Below are 24,936 nucleotides of genomic sequence, written 5' to 3'. Positions count from 1 at the left end.
GAATGAGCTCAGCATCTGCAGTCCTCTCTTTCCTCTTAGTAGTAAGACACAAAGGATAGTGATAGAAGGCTGTTCGGGCAACTGGTGTCTGATGTCCAGTAGTGTATTGCAAGGATCAGTACTGGGACTCTTATTGTTTGTTTTATATATATATAAAAATGATAAAGGTGAAAATGTGGGGGGAATGTTAAGCAAATTTGCAGTCAACACCAAGATTGGTAGAGTAGTTAATAGTGAAGAAGATGGTTATAGGTTACAGGAAGATATAGTTGGGTTGGTCAGATGGTATTTAACCCTGATAGTACAGCATCATCCACTTTGGAAGATGAAACAAGATGAGGGAGAATTTAGTGAATGGTAGAAAACTGGGTGGCCTACAGGAACAGAGGGATCTTGAAGAGATTATTCACAGAACCCTGAAATTGCAGCACACGTTAGTACAAAGACATGTGGGTCAATTGCTTTCATCAGATGTGGCAGAGTATAAGAGCAAGGAGATCATGTTCGGGTTGTACAGAGTGTTGGTCACACCACAGCTGTTCCCCTTGATTAAGGGGTTAATCACAAGAAGGCATAGTTTTAGGTAAGGAGGAGATTCTGAGGGGATTTGAGGGGGGGGAGAAACGTATTCAATCAGCAGGTGGTAGGAATCTGGAATGCACTGACTGGGAAGGCAGTAGAGGCCAGAAACCTTACAACTTTTAAAAGATATTTGGATGACATTCAAGGATATGGGACAATTGGTAGTTATTGTTGGTGCAGACTTGATGCTGAAGGGCCTTTTCTATACTGTATGAATCTATGGTCAAGTCCCGGGGATTTATCCACCTTTGTGCATTTTAAGATGTCTAGCACCTCCTGTGCTATAATAGGGACACTTTTCAAGATATCATTATTTATTTCCCCAAGTTCTCTAGCTTCTATGTCCTCCTCCACAGTAAGTGCTGATGTGAAATACTGGTTTAGTATCACCCCATTTTCTGTGCTTCTAAACATAGATGGTCTTGTTGATATTTAAGGGATCCAATTCTCTCCCAAGTTACTCTTTTTTCCCCTTAATGTTTTTGTAGAATCTCTTTGGATTTTTCTTAAAACACAGCAGCCAAAGGTGAGTTGGGTTGTGTTCTTTGCTCTGAAACATTAAGTACACTCAGCACTTGAGCACTTTTCCCAAATTGGGGCAGGTATTCAATGAAGGAGAATATGCTCTACCCCTTAGTTACTACATTTGACACCGATCAGATACTCCACAGTACTTCACCTGAATGGAAGTCCTTTTTAAAGCAGTTATTTATTTGTTTTTGTGGAATGTGGGCACTGCTGGGCTGACCTGAAGGTGGTGATGAGCTGCTGTGGGTTGACTCAGTGAAGGAATTGCAATATATTTCCAAGTCAGGATGGTGAGTGGCTTAGAGGGGAGCTTGCAGGTGGTGGTGTTCCCATATATCTGCTGCCCTGGATGTCTGCTTTATCCTGGATGGTGTCATACTACTTGAGTTTTGGGACTACATTCATCCAGGCAAGTGGGGAGTCTTCTGACTTGTGCCTTGTAGATGGTGTACAGGCTTTCAGGAGTCAGGATGTGAGTTAGTGTTCAGAGATGTGTAGGTTAGGTACATTAGCCATGGGAATGATGAAGGGTTATAGGGAAAGGATCTGGGTGGGATTCTCTTCAGAGGGTCGGTGTACACTTGTTGGGCTGGATAGCATGTTTCTACGCTGACCTGCGTTTGTAGTCACTGTGGTGACTCCAGTTAAGTTTCTGATCAATGATAACTTCTAGAATATTGATAGTACGTGATTTCAGTGATGGTAACATCATTGAATGTAAAGATGGGGGGGGTTGATTAGATTGTCTCTTGTTGGTGATAGTCATAGCCTAGCATTTGTGTGGGTGGCATGATGGCACAGTGGTTAGCACTGCTGCCTCACAGAGCCAGAGATCTGGGTTCAATTCCCGCCTTGGGCAACTGTCTGTGTGGAGTTTGCACGTTCTTCCCGTGTCTGCGTGGGTTTCCTCCGGGTGCTCCGGTTTCCTCCCACAGTCCAAAAATGTGCAGGTTAGGTGAATTGGCCATGCTAAATTGCCCGTAGTGTTAGGTGAAGGGGTAAATGTGTGGGAATGGGTCTGGGTGGGTTGCTGTTCGGAGGATCAGTGTGGACTTGTTGGGCCCAACTAGGATTCCTGAAGAAGGGCTCATGCCCGAAACGTTGATTTTCCTGCTCCTTGGATGCTGCCTGACCTGCTGCGCTTTTCCAGCAACACATTTTCAGCCTAGGACATTACCCTAAGGAACTCCTGCAGTGATGGAGCTGAGATTACTGACCTCCAGCACACCTTCCTTATGTGTTAGGTACTGTCTGTGTGGAGTTTGCACGTTCTCCCCGTGTCTGCGTGGGTTTCCTCCGGGTGCTCCGGTTTCCTCCCACAGTCCAAAAATGTGCAGGTTAGATGAATTGGCCATGCTAAATTGCCCATAGTGTTAGGTGAAGGGGTAAATGTATGGGAATCGGTCTGGGTGGGTTGCTGTTCGGAGGGTCAGTGTGGACTTGTTGGGCCCAACTAGGATTCCTGAAGAAGGGCTCATGCCCAAAACGTTGATTCTCCTGCTCCTTGGATGCTGCCTGACCTGCTGCGCTTTTCCAGCAATACATATTTAGCCTAGGACATCACCCTAAGGAACTCCTGCGGTGATGGAGCTGAGATGACTGACCTCCAGCAACACCTTCCTATGTGTTAGGTATGCGAGTTTGCCCTCTGATACCTGCTGATTTCAGTTTTGCTAGGGCTCCTTGATGCTTCATTTGATCAAATGCAGCCTTGATGTCAAGGGCTGTCACTCTTGCCTCACCTCTGGAATTCAGCTCTTTTGTCCGTGTTTGAACCAAGGCTGTAATGAGGTCAGGAGCTGAGTGTCCCAGACAGAACCTATCATTGAGCAGGTTGTTGCTGAGCAGGTGCTGTTGATGGCACTGTTGATGACACCTTCCATCATTTTACTGATGATCGAGAGTAGTCTGATGGGGCAGTAACTGGCCGAGTTGGGTTTGTCCTGCTTTTTATGTACGGGACATATTTGGGCAATTTTTCACATTGTCAGGTAGATACCAGTATTGTAACTAGACCAGAATGGCTTGGCCAGGGGAGTGGCAAGTTCTGGAGTGCAAGTCTTCAGTACTATTGCTAGAATGTTGTCAGGACCCATAGTCTTTGCAGTATCCAGTGCCTCCAATCGTTTCTTGATAACACATGGAGTGAGTCGAATTGGCTGAAGATTGCTATCTGTAATGCTGGGGACCACTGGAAGAGGCCGAAATGGATCATCCAGTCAGCACTTCTGGCTGAAGATTACTGCGAAAACTTCAGCCTTATCTTTTGCACTGATGTGCTGGGCTCTTCCATCGTTGAGGATGGGAGCCTTCACCTCCAGTGAGTTGTTTAATCATCCAACGCCATTCATGACTGGTGTGGCAGTACTGCAGAGCTTAGATCTAATGCATTGGTTGTGGGATCGCTTAGCTCTGTCAATCACTTGCTGCTTATGCTGTTTGGCATGCAAGTAGTCCTGCTTGGTGGTTTTACCAGGTTGACAATACATCTTCAGGTATACCTGGTGCTGCTCCTGCACTTTCCATTGAACCAGGGTTGATCCCCTGGCTTGATTGTAAAAGTTGAGTGGGGGATGTGCTGAGCCATGAGGTTACAGATTGTGTTGGAGTATAATTCTGCACCTCATGGATATCCAGTCTTGAGTTGCTCGATCTGTTCAAATTTAGCGTGGTGGTAGTGCCACACAACATGATGGAGGTTATTCTCACTGTGAAGGCAGGTCTTCATCTCCACAAGGACTGTGTGATGGTTGCTCTTATTGATATTGTCATACTGTTGTAATGTGGGTGCATGCCAGTTAGTTTGTCCATTAGCAAACTACCACCAACATCAATGCAGCAATGGTGAAATGACCCATTGGGGGTTTTGTTTGAGGGATAAATGTTGGCCTGTTTAATTGTCAATATTCCAAACCGTGTCTATGTATTCTCTTTGCCAAGATGCTGGTCTGATTTCATGGGTTCAGCATTCATTTGGTGTTGGTTGCTGTGCACATGCTCAGTGCTTGGGAGGAGATACTGGCAGAAGCAGAGTTTGTTTTGCACCTCTCTCCTTACAAGTATGTTCCTGCATCTGTGCCAGCCTCTAAAGTGAACTCCCTTGATGCATGATTCATACTGATATGAAGATTGATGGTGTGATGGTTGAAGACTTGATCTTATTGCATCAAGTTATTCATTCTAACATAGCTCCTATCTTTTTGGGTTCTGGTCCACACTTCCAGCTCTCACAGCCAGAGCTGGATTGGATTCATACCCCTGAGCACCAATGTTGCCTGCGTTGTTGATCATGGTGTTAGTCAATGTCATATTTGGAAGTGGGGTTTGAGGCCTTACCTGTACTGAGTTAACTTGTAGGGATGTAGGGGTGAATGTTGGCTGTGTATTTCGACTCTAGGAGTCTTGGAGATTTCATGAGGTCGAAAAAGCTTTCTGGTCAAGACTGACACCTGCTGGAAAGTGCCGATTTTTGAGAAGTACAGGGGCAGTTGTGATATTTCCCATGGTCAAGTAACTGACATTCAAAAGTCTGATCTGAAGCACCTGACCTAATTTAGTTCAACAAGTACATCACAGACTCTGAAGTGTGTCTGTTAGTGTGGAAGCCAAGTTTTAATTGTGGATTTTTTGTTTTGCCCTAACTCTGGGCTGTCTATCTTTATAAAAACAGGTGGAGCCAAATGCGACAATTGGAGAGATCAAGGTTATGTTCCACAAGAACCGTAAGTATGCAGCCAAACTGGTAATGATGAGGCTATCCAAAGTCTTGGAGAAATTATTTCTGCTTTTGTTTTGGTCCATGCCATTAGACACTTTCTTCACTTCTTTGGTTTGATTTATTATTGTCACATGTACCTAGGTACAGGGAAATATTTTTGTTTTCCATGCAGTGCAGGCAGATCATACCGTATAAAGATCCTAGGGTGATAGAATAGAGTGAGGAATAAAAGCTGTAGCTGCAAAGCAGGTGCACAAAGAGCAAGAACAACATTAGGTCTGAAATTTGAGAGGTCCATTCAGAAATCTAGTAACAGCACGGGAAGAAGCTGTCCTTGAACATGTTGGTACATGTGTTTAAGCCTTTGTATCTTCTGTATGACGGAAGAATTTGGAAGAGATTATAACCAGGGTGGGAGGGGTCTTTGATGTTGGCTACCTTTCTGTGACAACAAATTGGCAGTTAATAGATGGAAGGTTGGCTTGTCTGGTGGACTGGACTGTTCATTTGAGGTATAGTTTTATAAGTAATGAGCACGGGGCGGCACGGTGGCTCAGTGGTTAGCACTGCAGCCCCACAGCACCAGGGTTCAATTCCAGCCTTGGGCAGACTGTCTGTGTGGAGTTTGCACATTCTCCCCGTGTCTGCATGGGTTTCCTCTCGGTGCTGTGGTTTGCTCCCACAGCCACAAAGATGTTGCAGGTTGGATGAATTGTCCATAGTGTTAGGTGCATTAGTCAGAGGGAAATGGGACTAGATGGGTTACTCTTTGGAGGGTTGGTGTGGACTTGTTGGGCCGAAGGGCCTGTTTCCACACTGTAGGGAATCTAATCTAATCTCCAGGACAACGCTTGGGTGACCATTTGATGGATGCTATTAGATAGTGATTGCAATTTTTATAAATCCTTTCATGAGATGTGGGTGTCACTGGCAAGGTCAGAATTTATTGCCTATCTCTAATTGACTCTTGAATTGAATGACTTGCTAGGGCCATTTCCGAGGCTGATTAAGAGCCAATCATATTTGAATGGAGTCTGGAGTCATTAGTAAGCCAGACCAAGTAAGGACAGCAGTTTTCCTTCCATAAAGGATATTAGTGAACCAGATTGTTTTTATATTAAAACAACAGTTGATGACGGTTCACTGTCAGTATTACTGAGACTAGATTTTTTTATTCTAAAATGTATTCATTCACTTTGCTTTGATGGGATTTGAACCGTAGTTAACCCAAGCATTATCCCAGACTCATATTACTACTGAAGGGCCAATACCACCATACAACATCTCTAATTCTGGTCATTCCTTTGGGGTGGGTTGCACCCTGACTTTAACCAATCAAATTGGCTGAGTTAAGTGTAGCCATTTGTACGAATGGGCACACTTTCTGCTTTTACTGGGGGACAGTTGAGAGTTAGAATCTTGGCAAACCCTCCCATTTCAAAGGGGTGAATGGTCCAGGCCAACAGGAATGGCTTACTGTCTCAGAACAGCAATTTACCAAGATATTACTGGGCACGGAAGGTTTGACTTATAAAGAACTGCTGGGACTTTTTTCACTGGAACATAGGAGGTTGAGGAGTGACCATTATAGAGGTTTATAAAATCATAAGGGGTATAGATAAGGTTAATGGCAGGATGGGGGATTTCAAAACTAAGGGGCTCATTTTAAGGTGATAGGGGAGAGATTTTAAAAAAGACACGGGGACAAATTTTTCACACACAGGTGGTTCGCGCATGGAATGAACTTAGAGGAAGTACTGGATGTGGGCACAATTGCAACGTTTAAAAGACATTTGGATAAGTACCTGAATAGGAAAGATGTTGGAGGGATATGGGCCAGGAGCAGGCAGTTGGAACCAGTTTAGTTTATGTTTGGCTTGGGACTGGAGGGTCTGGGATGACTTAAGCATGAAATTTAGGTGCCACAGGGCAGAAAATAATTTCCAGCTAAGTTTGTGATAGAGGCATCCCTCATCCTTCAGTATGAACCAGAACTCCTCTTTGAAATTCTCTTGAGGGACTTTCTATTTTTGGGAGCTACTTATTCATTCTCACTAACCATTTATTAGCCAATTTGGTCAAAGCTTCCACATTTGTGTTGACATACAGGGTATTTGAGCTCTCATAATTCAAAGAATTCATCAAGATCTGCAACAATAATCACTCTCCATTTAAGCCACAGTGTAAGAAAATTAATTTCCTATGTATCATAGTATTTACATTGGTATAAGACAGCATAAGTTAACAATAGAAGTATTTTTCGAAATGACTGACGTACTTCTACATTTAAAAAAAAACCATCACCCCAAGCACACCTTCTGTTGACTGGTGAGGTCACAGCTAATATATTTCTGTCACATATGCAGAAAACTCAAATATTTTAACCAGACAGGTACTACTAGTTTAAGTAAATAGTAACTCTCCTTTATATGGGAGGCGATGCTCTAGTGGTATTATCACTATTAATCAAGAGATCCAGGTAATGTTCTGGGGACCCAGGTTTAAATCCTACCATGGCAAAAATCAATAAATAAATTTGGATTATAAAGATAGTCTCAGTAATGTTCAGGAATTTGAATTCAGTGAAAATCTGGAATTAAGAGTTTACTGATGTCCATGAATCCGTTGATTGTCAGAAACACCCATCTGGTTCACTAATGTCCTTTAGGGAAGGAAACTGCCATCCTTACCTGGTCTGGCCTACATGTGACTCCAGACCCAAAGCAGTGTGGTTGACACTTAACTGCCCCCTGTAAAATTAGGGTTGGGCAGTAAATGGAGGCTAGTGATACCCACATTCTTGAGAATCAATTTTTAAAAATTAAATTTAAATATAACCATTAACACAGTTCAATATAGTAGGATCCTCGACATCTTTTCCCAAGTGTGTACTAGCTCCAAACTTCCTTTAAAATAATGATTCTACATTAGTTTGAAAGGAGTTCATTCCCTTATAGAATCATATAGTACAGAAAAGGCCCATCAAGTCTGCAATGACAAAAATCACGGCACAGTGGCTCAGTGGTTAGCACTACTGCTTCACAGCACCAGGGTCCCAGGTTCAATTCCAGCCTCTGGCAACTGTCTGTGTGGAGTTTGCACATTCTCCCCTTGTCTGCGTGGGTTTCCTCCAGGTGCTCTGGTTTCATCCCACAGTCCAAAGATGTGCGGGTTAGGTGAATTGGCCATGCTAAATTGCCCATAGTGTTAGATGCATTAGTCGGAGGGAAATGGGTCTGGGTGGGTTACTCTCTGGAGGGTTGGTGTGGACTGGTTGGGCTGAAGGGCCTGTTTCCACACTGTAGGGAATTCTAATCTAATCTATGATAGTCCCAGTTTTCAGCACTCAGCCCATATCCTTGAATGTTTTGACATTTCGAGTGCTCATCTAAGTGTTTTTTAAAGATTGCAAAGTTCTGCGCCTCAACTACCCTTCCAGTCAGTGCATTCCAAATTCCCCCTCTGGGTGAATATGTTTTTCCTTAAATCCCATGTATACCTCCTGTCTAATGCCTTAAAATTATGCCCCCTTGTTATTGATCCTTCAAATAAGAACAGCTGCCTATCTTCTCTGTCAAGACCCTTCTTTATTTTAAATATCTCCAGGAAGAAAAATCCCAGCTTCTCCAGTCTAAGGTGAAGTTTCTCTGGCCTGGAATCAATCCCACTAATGCATTCATTTCCATCCTAAAGTGATTACTTAGAACTTGGTACAATAGTGCAGTTGAGATTGAACCTTTTATTTTAAAACAGGTTTATCATAGTAACAATTTTATTTTGTTCCTCTAATGTCTCTGGTTAACTGAATTAAAGTCTTTTTTTCAGACCCCAAGTAACTGGGATTTCCTTTGTTGACCGGTTTAAAACTATTCTGTCTCTGTTGAGCCTCCATAGCCCCCTTGTCCTACCACAACCCTCTTGCAGCCCTTTCTCCTTCACTCTCATCTTGCAACTCCCACTTTCGTCCATACCCAGCTTACAACTTCCTCCTTACCACTTTTTCCCCATCTCACCCCCACCCTTGACACTTGTGTAAGCTCCTCCCCTCCACAATTACCACTCGGTCTTCTCTTAGTGTGTACACTTCCAGCCTTAGCAAGTAGCAGTCCTGGAACACCCTCACTGCTATCATTTACTTACATAACTGTACGCTGCATTCACAGGCAGTTTGTCTCCTGTGTTTGCTGCTATAGGCTCTCTGAGGAACCGAGCAGCAATAAGTATAGAAGAAAACTAGCCTGTGATTGGAGGAGTAACTTCTCACCATTTTCTTCTAATTGTTATGGACCAGATCAGACCCCTCAAAATATTTTAAGGTGGCTTAGACCCTAACTTTTTTTTTTATTTTAAAGGTCAGTATGACATGCTTCCTTTCAGATGCAATTCGATTGGTCAAACTACTCAACATTGAGCAAAACACAATTTATTCAAACACTACATTACATACAACAAAAGAAAGAGGAACTTGGAATAACTTAACTCTATTGGAAAACTTAACAGAATATTAGATTATTTTGCTACTGAACCGTAACTGTTCTAATATAGCAGTATCTCAATGAACCTTTGCCAAAAGGCAAATTAAACAAATAGTTGTCCAATCCAGGAAGAAAGAACATCAAAAGACAGTCCTGAGAGAGAGAACTCCAGTTTTCAGTTGTAGCAAAGCGAAATGTGGTAGCTTCTCACAACCCCAGCAGCTTCTGTTGAAAGCTAAACCTAAAATCTCTGGTTCTATAGTTGGCACCTTGACCACACCCAGTCAGGCTGCTTCTAATGTTCCAATGCTTTTTAAGAAAACCCAAGGCTTCACAAATTGTTTATCTTCTCATAAACTGCATGACACCTGTCTCCCAATCTCTCTCTAAATGAAACCAGGACAAAATATATCTTAAAACCATGGTATCATCATATACTCCAATCATGGACATAACGTTTCCTGATTGGTCGCCCAGTAAGTGAATTTTACAGAATGACTTGGGGATTTTTGGGTGTCGAACCATGTACAATTTAGGCTGCTTAACAGGGTAGATGCTGAGAGAGTTCAGGACTGGAAAGCATAATCTCAGAATAAGGGATGGCCAGTTTAAGACAGGAAATTCTTCTCTTGAATGGGAGTCTGTGGAATGCTTCACAGTGCTTTGAGGCTAGGTCGCTCAGCACATTCAAGGCTAATTGATTTTTTTAATCAGTAAGGGAATCAAGGATTATGGCGAAAAGGCAGGAAAGTGGAGTTGAGAATTATCAGATCAACCATTTTCTAATTGAATGGCAGAGTAGACTTGATGGGCTACTTATTCTACCACTGAGGGTCAAAAGCAAGTCTGACCTTTTTGGGAGAGATGGTCTTTCCTATAAACACTTCACTTCCGTAAGCATTTTTATTAAATTTATTCAAAGGATATGGCATTATTTGTTGACCATTCCTAATTGCCCTGGAAAACAGACCTGTTACCTTGAACTGCTGCAGTCCATGTGGTATGCGGGGAATCACAGGATTTTGATCCAGTGGCTATATAGATTCAAGGCACATGATTTGGATGGGAATGTGCAGGTGGTGGTGTTTCCATGCATCTGCCTGCATCCTTCTAGATAGAAGTGGTCATGGGTTTAGCAGATATACAGTCTTAGGTGCCTTGACGAATTACTGCAGTTCATCTTGTAGCTGTATGTGTGCACTTGTGAAGGTTGAGAGATGAAAGAGAGAGTTGAAAGTGGTGGATGTGATGCCAACCAACTCTGCTTTTTCCAGGATAGTGTCAAGCTTCTTTCATGATGTTGAAGTTGCACTCATCCAGACAAATGGAAATTATTCCATCATGCCTTGTGTCTTAAATGGTAGTCACTGGGGAGTCAGGAGGTAGGTTACACTTTGCAGAATTTTGAGTCTCTAACCTGCGTTAGGGATATCAATCATAGTTTTTATATGGTTGGTCTTGTTCGGTTTCTGATGAACACCTTTTTCTTCGTGTGAGTTACCCAAACCCTTTCTTCTAACAGCTCAGCTGGTGAATGGTGTTATGAGCCTTGCCTGGCCTACATCGCAGATCCAACTGCTTTATCCTTATGTTCTTTCAGCTATCCCTTACACATACATTGCAACCCCTCTCACCACCCTGGTTTCAATAGGATTCGTAAGATTTGTTGCTATGATCAGAAAAAAACTCAACACAAGTCAAATAAATTGCAGAGAGATGGAGCAAATTTCCTGAAAATTGTTTGCTGTTTCTCCCAGAAATAAACAGAGTGCTTACATCATTGTGACTGGCAACTTTGGAGTAGCAACTGGGGAGATGGTTAGATGTGTCAAAGTGGAATTTTCTGGAGACTTGGTTCAAAAAAAAACCCACAATAGCTGGTGGAACTTGCATGCAACTGAGTAATCATTCTGCTACTGAAAGTTACTGTTAGTAATGATGACCTTGCAAATATTAGGGAAGAAAATCTCCTGTGTCTCAGCAACACATGCATCCATGAAGGAATCTAAAGGCAAATGTGAATAGGTCATGGTCATTATGTTTTAACTTTGACCATAAGACATCGGAGCAGAAATTAGGCCATTCAGCCCATCCATTCAGTTTCTGAACCCCATTCTCCCACCTTCTGCACATACCTTTTGATCCCCTTAACAATCACAAACCTATCTATCTCTGTGTTAAATATACTCAATGACCTGGTTGCCTCCAGCCTTCTGTGGCAATGAATTCACCACTCTCTGGCTGAAGAAGTTTCTCCTCATCTCCATTCTAAAGGGACTTCCCTTTACTCTAAGGCTGTGCTCTCGGGTCCTAGTCTCTCCTGCCAATGGAAACACTTTTCCAATGTCCACTGTATCCAGGCCTTTCAGTATTCTGTAGGTATCCTGATCCTTCTGAACTCCATCGGATATAGACCCAGAGTCCTCAAATATTCCTCATATGTTAAGCCTTTCCTTCCTGGGATCATTCTTGTGAACTTCCTCTGGACCAACCTATAAGTATTTAATTTAAATGTGGATGTTTTAAATGTATAATGATTCTTCAGTATTCACATTGTTCCTATTTACAGTTAGGATATGATCCTATACTCTGCGGGGATGAGTGTTAATGTACTTGACTTTTCTGTTTCAGATACTCGGTGGTATCCTGCCAGGCAATCCATTAGGCTGGATCCAAGTAAGTGATAAATCGATTCCACCTTTGGGTGGGACCTCTACTCATTGGACTTTGTCTGCCCTAATGCCCCGATACCATTGGTGTGTGGTTCCACTCCGATAATATTATCCCTTTACCTTGGCTGTGCCACCTCTTCCTGAAGAAGGGCTCATGCCTGAAACGTCGATTCTCCTGCTCCTTGGATGCTGCCTGACCTGCTGCGCCTTTCCAGCAACACATTTTCAGCTCTGTGCCACCTCTTCCCAAGTCTTGTGGGTTTCCCACACACTTACTTCGTCTGTCAAATGAACTCCTCTTCACTTTGTTGGGGTTTGGAATCTTTTTTTCTGTGCCCACAGATTTCCACAGTTTTCATTCACCCAACTGACTCCAATAAAATCACTGCAGTAAATGCTTGCCTGTTGCCCAGCGCTGGCATGTTAGTGTTTTGTTTGTGGTATGTTGTTTTGTGCGGTACAGCTCTTATTTTCAAATGGGAGCACTTCTGTAAGAGGATGCAGCACAGATTCTACCATGTGGTTAAGATGAATAGGAAAGAGAGGTGGATACTGGAAAGATGTTTCTTTGTGGAAGAGATTTGAAGTAGATGATACAGTTGAAAAATAAGAGTTCTCCCATTTAAGATGGTGATGAGGAAAACATTTTTTTTCCTGAGGGTCGTGAATCTGTGGAATTCTCTGTCCAGAAAACAATGTTGGTTAGGTCATTGAATATTTGTAAGCCATAGATAGATAGACAGACAGACAGACATCAAAGATTATGAGAGGAGCGGGTATGGAGAGGCAGGATGCAAATAGGAAAGTGAAATTGAGGTCACCGTCAGATCACATGGGCGACATGGTGGCTCAGTGATTAGCACTGATGCCTCACAGCACCGGAGACCGGGTTCAATTCTTGTCTCGGGCAACTGTCTGTGTGGAGTTTGTACATTCTCCCTGTGTCTGCATGGGTTTCCTCTAGGTGCTCCAGTTTCCTCCCACAGTCCAAAGATGTGTAGGTCAAGCGAATTGGTTATGCTAAATTGCCCATCGTGTTAGGTGCATTAGTCAGGGATAAATATAGGAGAATGGGTCTGGGAGGGTTACACTTCAGAAGGTCGGTTTGGACTTGTTGGGCCAAATTGTCTGTTTCCACACTGTAGAGAATCTAATCTAATCATCAGCCACAATTTTTTTAAATAAGTGAAGAGGCTAGGGGGTGTCAAATGCCCTACATTGGTAAGTGGTTCAGACAAAGGAGCATCCTCTTAAAATTAGTGCTGGCTCATCAGAAGTATGTCAGGAAGGACTTCATATGCAGGGTGTAGTGGAAATCTGGAACTCTGACTCCCCTAAAATGGAGGTGAATTAAAAGTTTCAAGACTGAGGTTAGTATTGTGTGTGAGGGCATTTATGGATACTGAACAAAGGCTTGGGCAGCACAGCAGTTAACACTGCTGCCTCACAGCACCAGCGATCCCGGTTAGATTTCACCCTCAGGTGACTGTGTCTGTGGAGTTTGCACATTCTGCCCATGTCTGTGTGAGTCTCCTCTGATAGTTCTGGTTTCCTCCAGCAGTTCAAAGATATACACGTTAGGTGGATTGGACATCCTAATTGTCCTTAGTATCTAGGGAGCTATATGCTTGCCATGGGAAATGCAGATTTACATGGATAAGGTAGGAGGCTAGGTCTGGCTGGGATGCTTTTTGATAGGTTAATGTGGACTTTTTGGGTGGAATGGCCTGCTTCTAAACTGTACGGATTCTGTGATTCTATGAGGCAACATATAAATCAGCTGGGATCTAATTGAAGAGCGGAACTGCAAAGACATCAGTTCTGAAGAAGAGTCAGTTGACCCGAAACATTAACTCTGATTTCTCTCCACAGATGTTGCGAGGTCAGCTGAATTTTTACACCAATTTCTGTTTTTCAGCATCCACAGTTAGAGATGTATAACACTGGGACAGACCCTTTGCTGCAACCCATCCATGCTGACCAGCTATCCTAGTCCCATTTGCCAGCATTTGACTCATACCATTCTCAACCCTTTTGATTCATATACCCATCCAGATGCCTTTTGAATGTTGTAATTGTGCCAGCCTCCACCAGTTTCCTCTGGCAACCGTTCCATACACGTTCCACCTTCTGTGTGAAAAACTTGACCCTTGGGTCCTTTTTAAAGCTTCCCCCTCTCACCTTAAACCCTTGCCCTCTAGTTTTGGACTCTCCTGCCCTGTGAAAATTACCTTGTCTATTTACCCTATTCACGCCCTGATGATTTTATAAGTCACCATATGGTCACCTCTCAACCTCTGACGCTTCAGGGAAAATAGCTCCAGCCTATTCAGCCTCTCCCTTAAGGTCGAACCCTTCAAATCCAGCAATTGCATTGTAAATCTTTTCTGAACCCTTTGAGGTTTAACAACATTTTGCCTATAGCAGGGAGACTAGAACTGTATGCAGTATTCTAAATGTGGCCTCGCCAATGTTCTGTTGCAACATGACCTCCCAACTCCTTCACTTAATACACTGACCAGTAAAGGCAAGTGTGCCTTCGTTCCTTAATCTAATCTAATCTAATCTACCCTGTCTACCTTCAACTACACTTTCAAGGTACTGTGCGCCTGCACCCCTAGGTCTGTGTGTTCGGTAACACTCCCCAGGGTCCTACCATTAAGTCCTTCCCTGATTTGCCTTTCTAAAATGCAAGACCTCACATTTATCTAAATTAAACTCCATTTGAGTGGCCCATTGGTCCATCTGATTAAGGTCCTTCTTTCGGGTTTTAGATTACTTACAATGTGGAAACAGGCCTTTCAGCCCAACAAGTCCGAAGAACAACCCACCCGGACCCATTCCTCTACATTCCCCTAACATTATGGACAATTTAGCATGGCCAATTCACCTGACCTGCACATTTTTTTTTGTGACTGTGGGAGGAAACCGGAGCACCCGGAGGAAACCCATGCAGACACGGGGAGAATGTGCAAACTCCACACACACAGTTGCCTGAGGCGGGAATTGAACCATTGTGCCACTGTGCCACCCATTTTAATTACTGAAAAGACTCCTGATGATGTGTGTGGGGAATTAAGAAGGAACTGCCTTTCTCTGCTTCAGGCCATTGTAAGTTTTTCTTGTGTTTTGCAGAGGGCAAGTCACTCCGGGATGAGGAAATTTTGCAGAACCTCCCTGTTGGTACCACAGCCACCCTTTACTTCAAAGACCTTGGTGCTCAGATTGGATGGGTTACAGTAAGTTCTAAATGATCTCACTACTTCAGTCATGGTTGAAACCGTTTGCTGTACGAACCTTGCATATTTGCCTTTTGAACTTCAGTGGTCCCTTGCCATACGTGAATGGTGTTGGGGTACACCTTTAATTTTAGGTGTCCTTTTTTTTTTTCAGATAATTTGAACTCTTAAATCCTATTTGGTTGCCAAATTATTTGTATTTATACATTCTCAACCTCTAGCATCCCAACTACGTTGCTCCCAATGAGGAACTTTCGAAGCAAAAGCAACCACCAGACTACACACAGAAACCTCCCATAAACAGCAGTGTGATAATGAACAGCTAACTTGTTTCCACCATGTTGGTTGAGGGACACCGGGAGGAACTCCTTTGCACTTTGAAATAATGTCAAGAGATCTTTCACCTCCCTGTGACAGAGCTTTGGTTCAATTTTCGGTCTAAAGACAGGCCCTACAATAGTGCAGCACTCCCTCAGAATTGCATTGCCAGTCTTTATTCTATCCTGAGGTCTGTGGAGTGGGCTCAAACCTGCAACTATGCGACTTGGAGACAGCATTGCTAACCTTAAACCACACTGTACCAGAGAGACTCTAAAGTTTATTGCCTCTCCTTTTCAAAGCAGTTTGGATACAATGGAGTGTGATGCACACAGAGGTGAACGTTGAGTGAGTTTTGTTTCATTGGTGCTCGTTGAGGGAAGAATGTTCTCCAGGGTAGCAAGAGCTGCCTTTGGTTTAGTGCAATGGGATATTTAATGTCCGTCTCAGCAGAGACTGAAGGGCCACCACCATTAACAGTGCAACCTTTGCACGTGAACATCTTGTCCACAATTTTTGCTGATAGACTTATGTATTAAAACTTGAATACTTTAATTTCTGCTATAATGAGTAACTGTGTACCAGCAGTTCTTTTTAATGGGAATGCACGTAGGATGCCTATAACATTTATTCTGGCACATTATCAATTGCCTCTCCTGTGCACAGTAAAATACAGGCCATGTATTTTTGCATGAAAATTGACTGCTCTGTCCTTTCATCTAAACCACACAATTGATTGTGTTTCCTGAAGGGCGTGCTAGATCTGTTATACATTTCCAGTCTTTTCTAAACATAAAGTAGGCTAGAAAATGCATCTGGTGAAGGTGGAAGCAAATTCAATAGTAACTTTCAAAAGAGAACTGAATAAATACTTTGGGAACGGAAACAATTGAAGAGCGATAGGGAAAGGGCAGGGGACAAAGACTACTTAGGTAGCTGTCTTTGAAAAGGTAGCAGAGGTTTGATGGGCCAAATGATCCCTGCCTGGGCTCCTTGATTCAGATACACGTTGGACAGATTTTGTCACTAACCAAATAATGGCCTAAACTTGAGAGAAACATACTTAAGACCAAAAAGCAGATATCTGCATCACTCCCTGGGCTCCCAGTGGTGTGTCTGCCTGGATTATGTTCCATCTGGGATTGGGAGATGAACCCTGACTTTCTGATTTGAAGGCATGAATGTTGCTGACACAAATGTTGTGTGTGCTTCATGAGAGGAGTACAGTCAACCTCATTGATGTCTGAAGGCTAGGAATTATAATCTTGTGTGTTAAAGGTAGACTTTTCATCAAAGTTTGCAGTGTAACTACCTATTATGCTTATTCTTAAGATGACCTATTGAAGGAATTTGGTTTGCAAATGCATTATGGAATTTTGTATGGCAATTAGACAGAACCAAGAGTGAGAGGGGATGTGTGTGTGTCAGCAATTCTCTGGTGCATCAGGATTAGCACTAGAATGACTGCAGTTGCAAGTGAAGATCTGAATTAGCAGAAAGAAATGAGCCATTGCTTTCCAAACAGAGTGCTGGAAATACTCAGCAGGCAAGATCAAGTAGGGTTTCAGGTCAGAAACCTTTTGTCAGAACTGGAGAAAGTCGATGAATGTAGCTGGTTGTAAGAGACAACAGAGGCAGTGCTTTTATGCCTCTTTGAAGTGGTATCGTTAATTGTTAAAAGAAAACTTAAAGGAATCCTGGCAAGTTCAACAATTGATTGTTCTACCAAACGCTCCAATTCCTCTTCCTGCCATTAATTATGTGTACTGTCCACAGAGCGCGAGCCACTGGACAAGTCCTCGATCGTGGACAAGTGACAGGCAGCGTCCACCTTGGACCTAAGACACTGCTGTTCGGCCAGAAACGAATCCATTAAAAGTTCCTCTGGTTTTATTCCCATCCTCTCTATCTTTCCTGCAATCACCCAGGTCAGCTACCAGAGGTTGGGAATGTAGAATTAAATGGAAGTGAACAGTTTACCACGCATCCACACCAGACAAGGAAGTGTTGAAGTACTGTGTGTGACGCATGTTGTTGTTTTTACCCCTCAGGTGTTTCTCACTGAGTATGCTGGACCGCTGCTGATTTACCTGCTCTTCTATTTCCGACTGCCGTTTATCTATGGCCCTAAGCACGCTTTCACCTCAAGTCCCCATTCAGTTGTGCAGTAAGTTGAATGTTGTCTTGACTCATGGAGATTTCCTTTTTTGCGGATGGTCCAGAATTACAAGTTGTAAACCCAGGTGGACTACAGTAGCTTGGGAAGAAGGCTCCTACCACCATCTTGAGGGCATGGTGGCAGGGGGTAGGAGCAATAAGAACATAGGACGGTGCAGCACAGTAACAGGCCCTTTGGCCTGCCAAGACGGGTGGCACAGTGGCTCAGTGGTTAGCACTGCTGCCTCATCGTGCCAGGGACCCGGGTTCAATTCCCGCATCGGTCGATTGTATGTGAGGATTTCCTCCGGGTGCTCCGGTTACCTCCCAGAATCCAGAGATGTGCAGGCCAGGTGAATTGATCAAGCTAAATTGCCCATTGTGTTGGGTGCATTAGTCAGGGGTAAATATAGGGTAAGGGAATGGGTCTGGTTGGTTACTCTTCAGAGGGTTGGTGTGGACTTGTTGCGCCAAATGGCCTGTTTCCATACTGTAGGAAATCTAATCTAATCTAAACAAAATGGTGCTGACACATGATGCCTTTTTAATCTAAAAGCTTTTTGCCTTTATGCAGTCTGTATCCCTGTATTCCCTGCCTATGCCAATGTCAATGCCTTATGCAATTGTATCCGTCCCCACAACCACCTCTGACAAAGCATTCCAGGCAATTACGACTCTCTTAAAATAAATCTGCCTCTCACATCTCCTTTAAATTTGCCCCCTTTTGCCTTAAACTTATGTCCACTTGTAAATGACATTTCTAACCTGTGTGAAAGTCTAACTATCAATATTATATCTACATCATTTGTAATTTTGTAAACTTCTGTCAGGTCCCCCCAGCTCCATCCTTTGACATTCTTGTAGAAAAAAAACCGAGTTTGTCCAATCTCTCCTCACAGCAAATACCCTCCAAACCCGGTAACATACAGATAAACCTTTTCTCTCTCCAAAACCTCTACTCCCTTTTGATATGTAAATGCCAGAAACAAAAACAACAATTGCTGGAAAATCTCAGTAGGTCTGACAGCATCTGTGGAGAGAAGTCAGAGTTGTTTCGGGTCCAGTGACCCTTCCTCAGAACAGTCAGCAATAAATGCCAGCCTTGGTAGTCATACTCGCATTTCAAAAATTTAACAAGCGGTTTTCCTCAATGTTTGACCTACTCAAGGGGTGAGATGTAGGTTCTCTGTCCTTCTATCTACTCTGTGCTGCTCTATATTTTACTGATTAGATTAGATTAGATTACTTACAGTGTGGAAACAGGCCCTTCGGCCAAACAAGTCCACACCGACCCACCGAAGCGCAACCCACCCAGACCCATTCCCTTACATTTACCCCTTCACCTAACACTACGGGCAATTTAGCATGGCCAATTCACCTAACCTGCACGTTTTTGGACTGTGGGAGGAAACCGGAGAACCCGGAGGAAACTCATGCAGGCACGGGGAGAATGTGCAAACTCCACACATGATTTTGTTCATCTCATCTGTACTATTTTTCTCAGAGAGGATGGATTCTTCACTGGGCCACTGTTCAATAGATACTGGTTTATTCCTGACAGAAGCACTGGTGTTAGGTGTTGGCAGGCCATGGAGCTGTCTGATTGCATGAGGCTGAGGACTTTGGAGTTGATCCCAAAGCCAACTGATTAATATGTTTCTGGTGACACTGGTTAAGGGGAGAATGGGAGAATCCCATGCTCTTTAAGCAATATCATAGGAACATCTGCATCTGCCTGTGGAAGGGCGCTCTTCAGATCTGAGGTTGTGTCAGCCATGTCATGGTCCTTCCCCTTATGGTGAAATGTAATGAACGATTGAGAATATCGTGGGGCCAGGTTCAGTTGTGGCTTCCAGTCAGGAATTTGCTAAGTACCTGAAGAGAAGAGAATGGCAAGCCTGAGGGTTGGAGGCTGGGAAGTGGGACTCGCTGCAGATGTGATGGATGGAATGGTCTGCTGTGTTGTAACCATTCCCTGATTCTGTGTCTGTGCTGATATTGTCACTAATGTCATTTATTACCCAACCCTAATTAGACACTATGCTTTTTGCAGAGGTAATGTGGTTTGATTTTGAGTTATTAATGGGATAGGGTAGAATCTGGGAAAGCTGGATGGAGCACTGCACTTGGATGTTGAAGGGAGTTTTTAAAGACTGCTTAATGTGGTCAGTAACTCCATTATATTTTATAATGCTCACCATATTATAAGTGCTGGTTAACACTACTCTCACTGTCTCATTCTTCCCTGTAGCCTTGCCTGCATTTGCCACTCCTTTCACTACATCAAGAGGCTGCTGGAGACTCTGTTTGTTCATCGGTTTTCCCATGGCACCATGCCATTCCGAAACATCTTCAAGGTAACAGTGTTTACTCTGTCATTATCTGTGGAGTTTTATCCTTTTCTGTGTAGAGCTCTTAACTTGTCCAGCTGTGTTAGAGACCAGCCCCACCGTGCTCCCAAGCTCAGTACGTTGACAAGGAAGAAGTATTCAGCTCCTCTAGCCTGCTGCTGCTCCTTATTAGACTATAGTTATCTTTTATCTGTCTTCTCTTCAAATCTTAGGTTTTTCTTTCTGGATGTTTCAGTCAGTCTCAATCTTCACAGCTGTAAGTGAGCTCCAGTAAATTCCACCCTCATATAGATCATAATATATGGAGGCAGAATTAGGTCAGTCACCTCATCAAATCTGCTTCATCATTTGATGGTGGCTGATATGTTTCTCAAGCACTTCCTCCAGCCTTAACCCTAAACCTTGAATTCCATGTCAAGAACCTATCTATCTTGGATTTAAATACACTCAAGACTTGACTTCCACAACACTCTGCAGCAACTAGTTCCATGGATTCACCATCCTCTGGCTGATGAAATTCCTCCTCATCTCCCTTCTAGAGAGGTGTCTCTTCATTCTAATGCTGTGCCCTCAGGTCCTAGTTTCTGCTAGTAGGAGAAACCTCTTCTCCATGTCCACACTATCCAGGCCTCTCAGTATTCTGTAAGTTTCAATCTCATCCTTCTAAACTCCATCGAGTACAGACCCAGAGTCCTCAACCGCTCCTCATGACAGGCCCTTATAAACCTCCTGTGGAGCCCCTCCAACACCAGCACATCCTTCATTAGGGTCCTAGAATTCCTCAGAATATTCCAAAGATGATCTGACCAGAGCCTAATACAACCTCAGCAGTACACTTCTGCTCTTGTGAATAACTGCTTCCATATCTGTGGAATTCTTTACTGCAGAGGGCTGCTAAGGCTGGATGCTTAAGAGTAAGTTGAGTGAGACTGTTTTTTTTAATTAAGAAGGGAATCTAGGGTTATGGGAAAAGGCAGGAAAGTGGAATTGTGGGTTTTGAGATTGTCCATAATCTCATTGCACAGTGGAGCAGACTGTGTGTGCTGAATGGCCTTTTTGATCTTGCTCCTAACATGACTAAGCTCTTATTTTATAAGGTTATGCTGCCTTGTTATGGACACTTGGGACAGTGTAATTAGTTTCTTTTGTTATGTATCTTCTTGAATTCTTTGTTTTTTGCTAAAATCCTTAGTTAGATTACCCCTCAATTTCCTATGCAAACTCTGGCAACTAAAACCAAACCACCCAGAGAGGAGCACCTCCCACTCAGCTTTTCACACTCAGAGTGTGAAAACTGCTTTTCAGCAATTTCTAGAGGTTAAATAAAATAAATTCCTGACATTCGCTTTAGAATCAACAGTTAACAATTTATTTATCTAACTCTAACAGTGAACAAATTAACCAAAGTATTAACAAGCCAAATAGATCCCTACTGACTACTAGCTGTTTCCAAATAAAGCAAGATTCTAATGTTATGTTGTTCCAATAAATAGAAGTTCCACTTGCATTTTTAAAAAGAATAGAATTTAGTCTCTCAAAAGTATAGCCAGGTTATGTGTCTTCTGGAATGGTCTGTGCCTTCTCCATCGATTCTTCTGTCTGGATTGCCTTCTCTGTCATTGGGGTAAAAACAATGACTGCAGATGCTGGAAACCAGATTCTGGATCAGTGGTGCTGGAAGAGCACAGCAATTCAGGCAGCATCCGAGGAGCAGGAAAATCGACGTTTCGGGCAAAAGCCCTTCATCAGGAATGTCATTGGTACTATTGTTATTTAGATGGTGCTCTTTCTAAAACATAGATGAGGCTGTGAGAGCAATTTTGCGTACTCGCACACGCGCTCTCGCTCGCTCGCGCTCTGTCTTGCCCGTGCGTGCACTGTCTTGCTCCCGTGCTTGCTTGTGCTCGCCTGAACCAATTGCATTGTTTAGCCTCTTTAACCAAGTCATTTTTCCAAGTGCCTTTCTTAAACCGCCAGCACTGTGACTTTGTGTGTTGCAGTGAAAGCACCTGAGGGCTTTCATCTTTCTTCCCCTCCCCAATTTTGGGCTTTTTTTCAAGTGGTAAACTATTCCCAGTGTGATCTACTTTTTGTCTTTCATTAAAGGATTTTTTTTTCCCCAATTTCCATCTCTCACAGAGTGAAATTGCTGTTAAAAACTAGTTTTCAATTCATTCACTCATGCGTATTCAACTGCCATCTGTGCAGCTCTTCTGCTGTTTTAGGATCTGTAACCCTCTGCTCCCCACCTACTCATGCATCTGTCCACACGCAACTTAAATGAATCTACCATGCCTGCCTCTACTACCACTGCTGGCAACGTGTTCGAGGCACTGACCACCCTCTGTAAAGTACTTGCCACGTGTATCCCCCTTAAACTTTTCACCTTTCACCTTGAAAGCGTGACCTCTCGTTATTGAATCCTTCACTCTGGGGGAAAAAGCTTATCTCACTCTACCCTGTCTATACCCTTCATGAATTTGTAGACCTCAGTCAGGTCTCCTTTTTTCTAATTACACACCACCAGGTTATAGTCGGAAGTATAGAGGAACCTCGATCTCCTTTTTTCAAATGAAAATAAACCTAACCTCTCTTCATAGCTAGCACCTTCCATACCAGGCCACATCCTCGTAAACCTCCTCTGCACCCTCTGTAAAGCATCCACATCCTTTTGGTAATGTGGCGACCAGAACTGTACATTGGTTCAGCCGCACTTAGAATACTATGTCGTGTACAATTTTAACATGACCTGCCAGCTCTTATACTCAATACCCTGTTCGATGAAGGTAAGCATACCATATGCCTTCTTGACCACTCTATCCACCTGTGCAGCAACCTTCAGGGTACAATGGACCTGAACTCCCAGATCTCTCTGCTCATCAACCTTTCCCAAAACTCTTCCATTTATTGTATAATTTGCTCTAGAATTAGACTTCCCAAAATGCATCACCTCATTTGTCTGGATTGAACTCCATCTGCCATTTTTCTGCCCAACTCTCCAGTCTATCTATATTTTCCTGTATTCTTTGACAGTCCCTTATGCTTTCTGCTACTCCACCAATCTTAGTGTCGTCTGCTGATCATACCAACAATGCCCTCTTCCAGATCATTGATGTATATCACAAACAACAGTGGCCCCAGCACTGATCCCTGTGGAACACCACTGGTCACCTTTCTCCATTTCGAGAAATTCCCTTCAACTACTACTCTCTGTCTCCTGTTACTCAACCAGTTCTTTATCCACCTAGCTAGAACACCCTGCACACCATGTGACTTCACTTTCTCTATTAGTTTACCATGGGGAACCTTATCAAACTAAAGTCCATGTATATGATATCTACAGCCCTTCCTTCATCTATCAACTTGGTCACTTCCTCAAAGTACTTTATTAAGTTGGTAAGGCATGATCTCCCCCGCACAAAACCATGTTGCCTATCACTGATAAGCCCATTTTTTTCTAAATATAAATAGATCCTATCCCTCAGTACCTTCTCCAGCAACTTTCCCACCACTGACGTTAGGCTCACTGGTCTGTAGTTAACTGGAATATCCCTACTACCCTTCTTGTACAGCGAGACAACATGAGCTACCTTCCAGTCCTCTGGCACCTCACCTGTGTTTAAGGATGCTACAAAGATGTCTGTCAGGGCCTTAGCTATTTCCTCTCTCGCCTCCCTCAGTAACCTGAGATAGATCCCATCCGGTCCTGGGGATTTGTTCACCTTAATAACCTCTAGCCTACCCAAGGCACCTTCCCTACTTATGTCAATGTGATCCAGACTAATCAAACCTCTATCTCTAATCTCAACATTCATCATGACCCTCTCCTCAGTGAACACTGATGCAAAATAATCATTCAGAATCTCACCCATTCTCTCAGATTTGGCACACAGCCTTCCTTCATTATCCTTTGGTGGACCAATCCTTTCTCTAGTTACTCGCTTGCTTTTTATATAAGAATAAAATGCTTTGGAATTCTCCTTAATTCTGCTCACTAAAGCTGTTTCATGACTCCTTGTTTAAGACTGGTCCTACTCTTCCAATATTCCTCCAGGGCCCATTCTGTTCTTAGCTGCCTGGATCTTACGTACGCTTGCCTTTTCCTCTTGTCTAGTCGTACGACTTCTCCTGTCATTCACGGTTCACGAATCTTGCCTGTCCTGTGCTTTGCTTTCAACGGGACATGCCTATCCTGCACTACCTTTAACCTATCTTTGAAAGCCTCTCACATATCAAATGTGGACTTACCTTCAAATAGCTGTGTCCAATCCACATTTCCCAGCTCCTGCCTAATTTTAATATAATTGGCCTTGGCCCAGTTTAGTACTCTTCCCTTAGGACCACTGTCATCTTTGTCTACGAGTATTCTAAAACTTACAGAATTGTGGTCTGTATCTCCATAATGGCTATACAGTCATATCTATTAACCTCTATTAATGCCATTAATTCATTTATTTTGTTCTGAATATTGTGCACATTTTAACTAAAGATTAAATTATGTAATTTTTTTTCCGTTTTACCATTTTATCTGTTTTTGACTCTAATTGTTGCTGTGCTTTTGTGCTTTCGTACACTACCCCTTTCTATTCCACTCTGGGTGTCATTATCAAAATAGTTACCCTGTAGTGTTGCCATATCCTTTTGTTTTGTAACCCCATGTGTTTGCCGTCTAATTGTTTTAAAGTCCTCTCTACAGCCATAGTTATTCGACACCAGTCTCAATTCAGCTTTCAATTCCTTTTCATTCCTTCAATCTTTTTCACGAGGACATTGGAGGCACCAATTCTCTCAGTTTTTCTTTCATTTTCGAGGATTCATCCTTTCAGCTGAAAGTTTTCTTTTGCCCTTTTAACAAGGGGTTACTTGCAGAGAAAGATGAGGGAGAGTAGCTAGCTA

The 24,936-nt window shown here is 43.0% G+C and overlaps 1 protein-coding gene across 2 annotated transcripts in view; it reads left to right on the top strand.

Moving 5' to 3' along the window:
• The window catches only part of tecrb (trans-2,3-enoyl-CoA reductase b), a 101,884-nt gene that overhangs the window by 47,074 nt on the left and 29,874 nt on the right, over nt 1–24,936 (top strand). For both annotated transcript variants that reach the window (XM_043694707.1, XM_043694706.1), the window contains 5 exons: nt 4,781–4,832; nt 11,935–11,979; nt 15,111–15,214; nt 17,584–17,699; nt 19,941–20,046. In XM_043694707.1, coding sequence (XP_043550642.1) covers nt 4,781–4,832; nt 11,935–11,979; nt 15,111–15,214; nt 17,584–17,699; nt 19,941–20,046 — 423 coding nt within the window. The remainder of the gene's footprint in view (nt 1–4,780; nt 4,833–11,934; nt 11,980–15,110; nt 15,215–17,583; nt 17,700–19,940; nt 20,047–24,936) is intronic.

Source organism: Chiloscyllium plagiosum, chromosome 8, assembly GCF_004010195.1.
Source record: "Chiloscyllium plagiosum isolate BGI_BamShark_2017 chromosome 8, ASM401019v2, whole genome shotgun sequence".
Classification (NCBI taxonomy): Eukaryota; Metazoa; Chordata; class Chondrichthyes; order Orectolobiformes; family Hemiscylliidae; genus Chiloscyllium; species Chiloscyllium plagiosum.
This window is presented reverse-complemented; position numbering and strand designations above follow the sequence as displayed.